The sequence below is a fragment of the Sipha flava genome, unplaced genomic scaffold (assembly GCF_003268045.1).
Source record: "Sipha flava isolate LNK unplaced genomic scaffold, YSA_version1 38_pilon_pilon, whole genome shotgun sequence".
Taxonomy (NCBI): domain Eukaryota; kingdom Metazoa; phylum Arthropoda; class Insecta; order Hemiptera; family Aphididae; genus Sipha; species Sipha flava.
The window spans coordinates 1,277,276-1,280,124 of NW_020273099.1; the positions used below are offsets into that span (position 1 = coordinate 1,277,276).

Here is a 2,849-nt window from a genome sequence, read left to right on the forward strand (position 1 = left end):
GAGTGCGAAATGTAAACACTCGTCGTCGGATATTTACGTCCATTAATTAACCGAAACGTTTGTGTTGTTACAGTCGTTTGTTGGCGTGCGAAAATGTGATCAACCGTAGTGTTGTTCGCCGTACAAGTCCATCGTGATATTAGACGTACGAACACGGACATGAGTTCTGGGTTTGTCTCGGAAACCGAGTTGGCCGAGCGGCGCAGGATTCGACAGGAAGAATGGGACAAAGTCAGAACCGCCGAACAGCCTGTGGGTACGCATATCCTTATTTCGTAATAACATTACACCAGTCGTTTGTTGTAATTCCGTTTTATAACATTGGTTTTCGTCCGCTTTGTACAGAGGTGCCTGAAGAGCAGTACGATCACCGATCGCTGTTTGACCGATTGGAAGAGCAACGCCGGAAGAAGGAGTACGAATATGAAGAAACTCATAAACTCAGTAATTATTTTGCATATTATTCGCACGGTTTTATTAAACACTCAGCTGAGTGAATCGGTAATAAATTATTATGATAATATTTGTTGCGTCTTGTTTACACATGGGGCTAAGTTATTGCACAAGGGAGTGTTATTATTTATCATATAGAAATTTATTATTGCTTTATATCATTTTTATAATATTTATTGAAAATAATTTTTAAATAACAAATTTGAACGCATAATAGAATGGTACTTAGTTTTTTTCTGTTCAATTGTATACCTATGTTGTGTGAATATTGCCTGTCTATAGAAAACATGATAAGAGGTCTGGACGATGATGAAGTTGGTTTTCTCGAACTGGTTGATAGGACGAAGATGGCTGAAGAAAGACGACAACTTATGGAAGAGACTAAACAGATTGAAGAATTTCGTTCCAAAGTATCAACCCTACAATGTGATTCTACTGTATCTCCATTAGTGACTGCAATTCTTCCTAAACCGTCTGTATTAAAAACTAATGTGTGAGTCATTATCATAAATTAGTAAATGTAAAAGTATAACCGATCAACAGTATTATAATATATGTTTGTCTGTATTTTTAGAGCAAGAAAAACTCAAAGTAAACTACTAGCAGGTGCAATCGTAATGAAAAGAACATCTGACGAAAGTTTAAATCCATCAAAAAAACCAAAACTGACTGTAAATCATGCTAAAAAGCCATCAGATGAGAAAACAGGTTTTAACGATTTGATAAAATACAAAATCTTATTAGAGTAGATTTATAAGGTCTCAATAGTTTTTATGAGTTAGATTAATGTTTAAATTTATTTACTATCCACAAATTCACCATTTGGTACAGTGGCCAATGGTCATAGTTAGGTATTATTACGCTAAATTTTAGATTTTGAAATAAATTATTTTATTCTTTGTAATTAATTCATTTGATTGATATAGTACTAGAAAAAAATTTCAAATATGTATATGCATTGGATCATCGCTATTTACAAAATTTAATGTATATTAATATTGTACAGCATAATAATTATACAATAATATTGTTCTTAAAACACGATAAGAATATTCTAAATATTTAAACTGAATTTATAATTTTAAAAGTAATTAGCATTTATGGAATAATTTAAAAATTAATGGGGTCAACAGTATCAATTTGAATGATAAAAAATATATGCATTATTATCAAACTTAAATTTTTAGCTTTGAATAATATACCATCACTTTAATATTAAACTTTATAAAATTGAGAAAATAAATAAATATTTAGGCTATATGATCTTAACATTTTTTCCATCAATTTCATTAGACATACTATGCAGCATAAATGATTAACTGGTAATCTGCATACCTTTTTATCTGTGCTACTTCTATAAATTACTTCATAAAATCTTAGCGCTTATTGGTATTTAATTTTATTTTGTTGATCCTAAAATGTAGATAATGTATTCTTATCTAGTATTGAGTTGCAGCTCAATTTTTAAATGTCTAAATACAATAACATAACTGTAGGTATTGGATACTTATTTTATTGTATTGATTCTGTTATTATTATTTAAAATTAATGCTATTTATCAATTTTAATAATATTTTTGTGATTTTTCTTACTCTTGCCCGCCAGATTTTAAAGTCCTATTAATTGACCCTTAGTCACTTTAAGATATGCTATGTAGTATAGTAATTATCGTAGAAAAATCATCATTATTGATATTATAATTACACTGACTAATTTTACATCAATAATTTATAAGACCTATAAATGTTTTAAAAGTAATGTATTAATATTTTTTTATTTTCAGGGGAAACAAAGTCTGTTGTATTACCAGGTCTTGCATACTCAGATAGTTCTGATAGCGATGATGATACTTTACCTAGTTCCTCAAAATAAAATCTGTCTGTCTGATTATCTACTGTTATATTAGCTTTAAAGTTTGTAATAATTATCTATGATTATTATTTATTGTTATTATTACATTATTTCAATTAAATGAGTGCAAGCCTTTTTAAATAAAAATCTTAGTATTTAATTAAAAATATTTATAAAAAAGTTAAAGTTCTACAATAATTATTATATTATGTATTTTAATTTATATGTATGAATATTATATTGTAATTTTTATAAAATAACATCGTACAAAGTCTTCTTGTTTATCAATTATAAATTCCCATTATTTTTTTATATAATTTATCTTTTTATAAAAAAATTTATTTTTTGTATCAATAATAAGATTAAAATAAATTTTCGTAGTTCTGTGTGGTTCCTTTATGCTTTATCAGAAGTTTTTGGTTCAGTTTAAAATACTCATAATGATGTAATTATAGTATTTCAACAAATTGAATTGTTATTGCCCAGATTATATAATAACTTACTAGGTACTTTTTAATAAGATACAAAATTCATGTGAATTCGGG

General features: G+C 27.6%; 1 protein-coding gene across 1 annotated transcript; it reads left to right on the top strand.

The window, feature by feature from the left end:
* Window positions 1-2,429, top strand: LOC112688344 (protein FAM192A). The gene is made up of 5 exons (XM_025561506.1): window positions 1-256; window positions 346-444; window positions 736-946; window positions 1,028-1,161; window positions 2,237-2,429. Exons 1-5 carry the CDS (start codon window positions 160-162, stop codon window positions 2,323-2,325), a joined length of 630 nt encoding a protein of 209 aa, XP_025417291.1. The 5' UTR covers window positions 1-159; the 3' UTR covers window positions 2,326-2,429.
* The last annotated feature ends 420 nt before the right edge of the window (window positions 2,430-2,849 follow it).

What these genes read in the sequence shown, in the direction of transcription:
- LOC112688344 (XM_025561506.1), top strand. Translation starts at nt 160, where the DNA reads ATGAGTTCTGGGTTTGTCTCGGAAACCGAGTTGGCCGAGCGGCGCAGG. An exon ending in TCTGTATTAAAAACTAATGT is followed by an intron (nt 947 to 1,027) that starts GTGAGTCATTAT and finishes CTGTATTTTTAG; the next exon opens with AGCAAGAAAAACTCAAAGTA. An exon ending in GCCATCAGATGAGAAAACAG is followed by an intron (nt 1,162 to 2,236) that starts GTTTTAACGATT and finishes TTTTATTTTCAG; the next exon opens with GGGAAACAAAGTCTGTTGTA.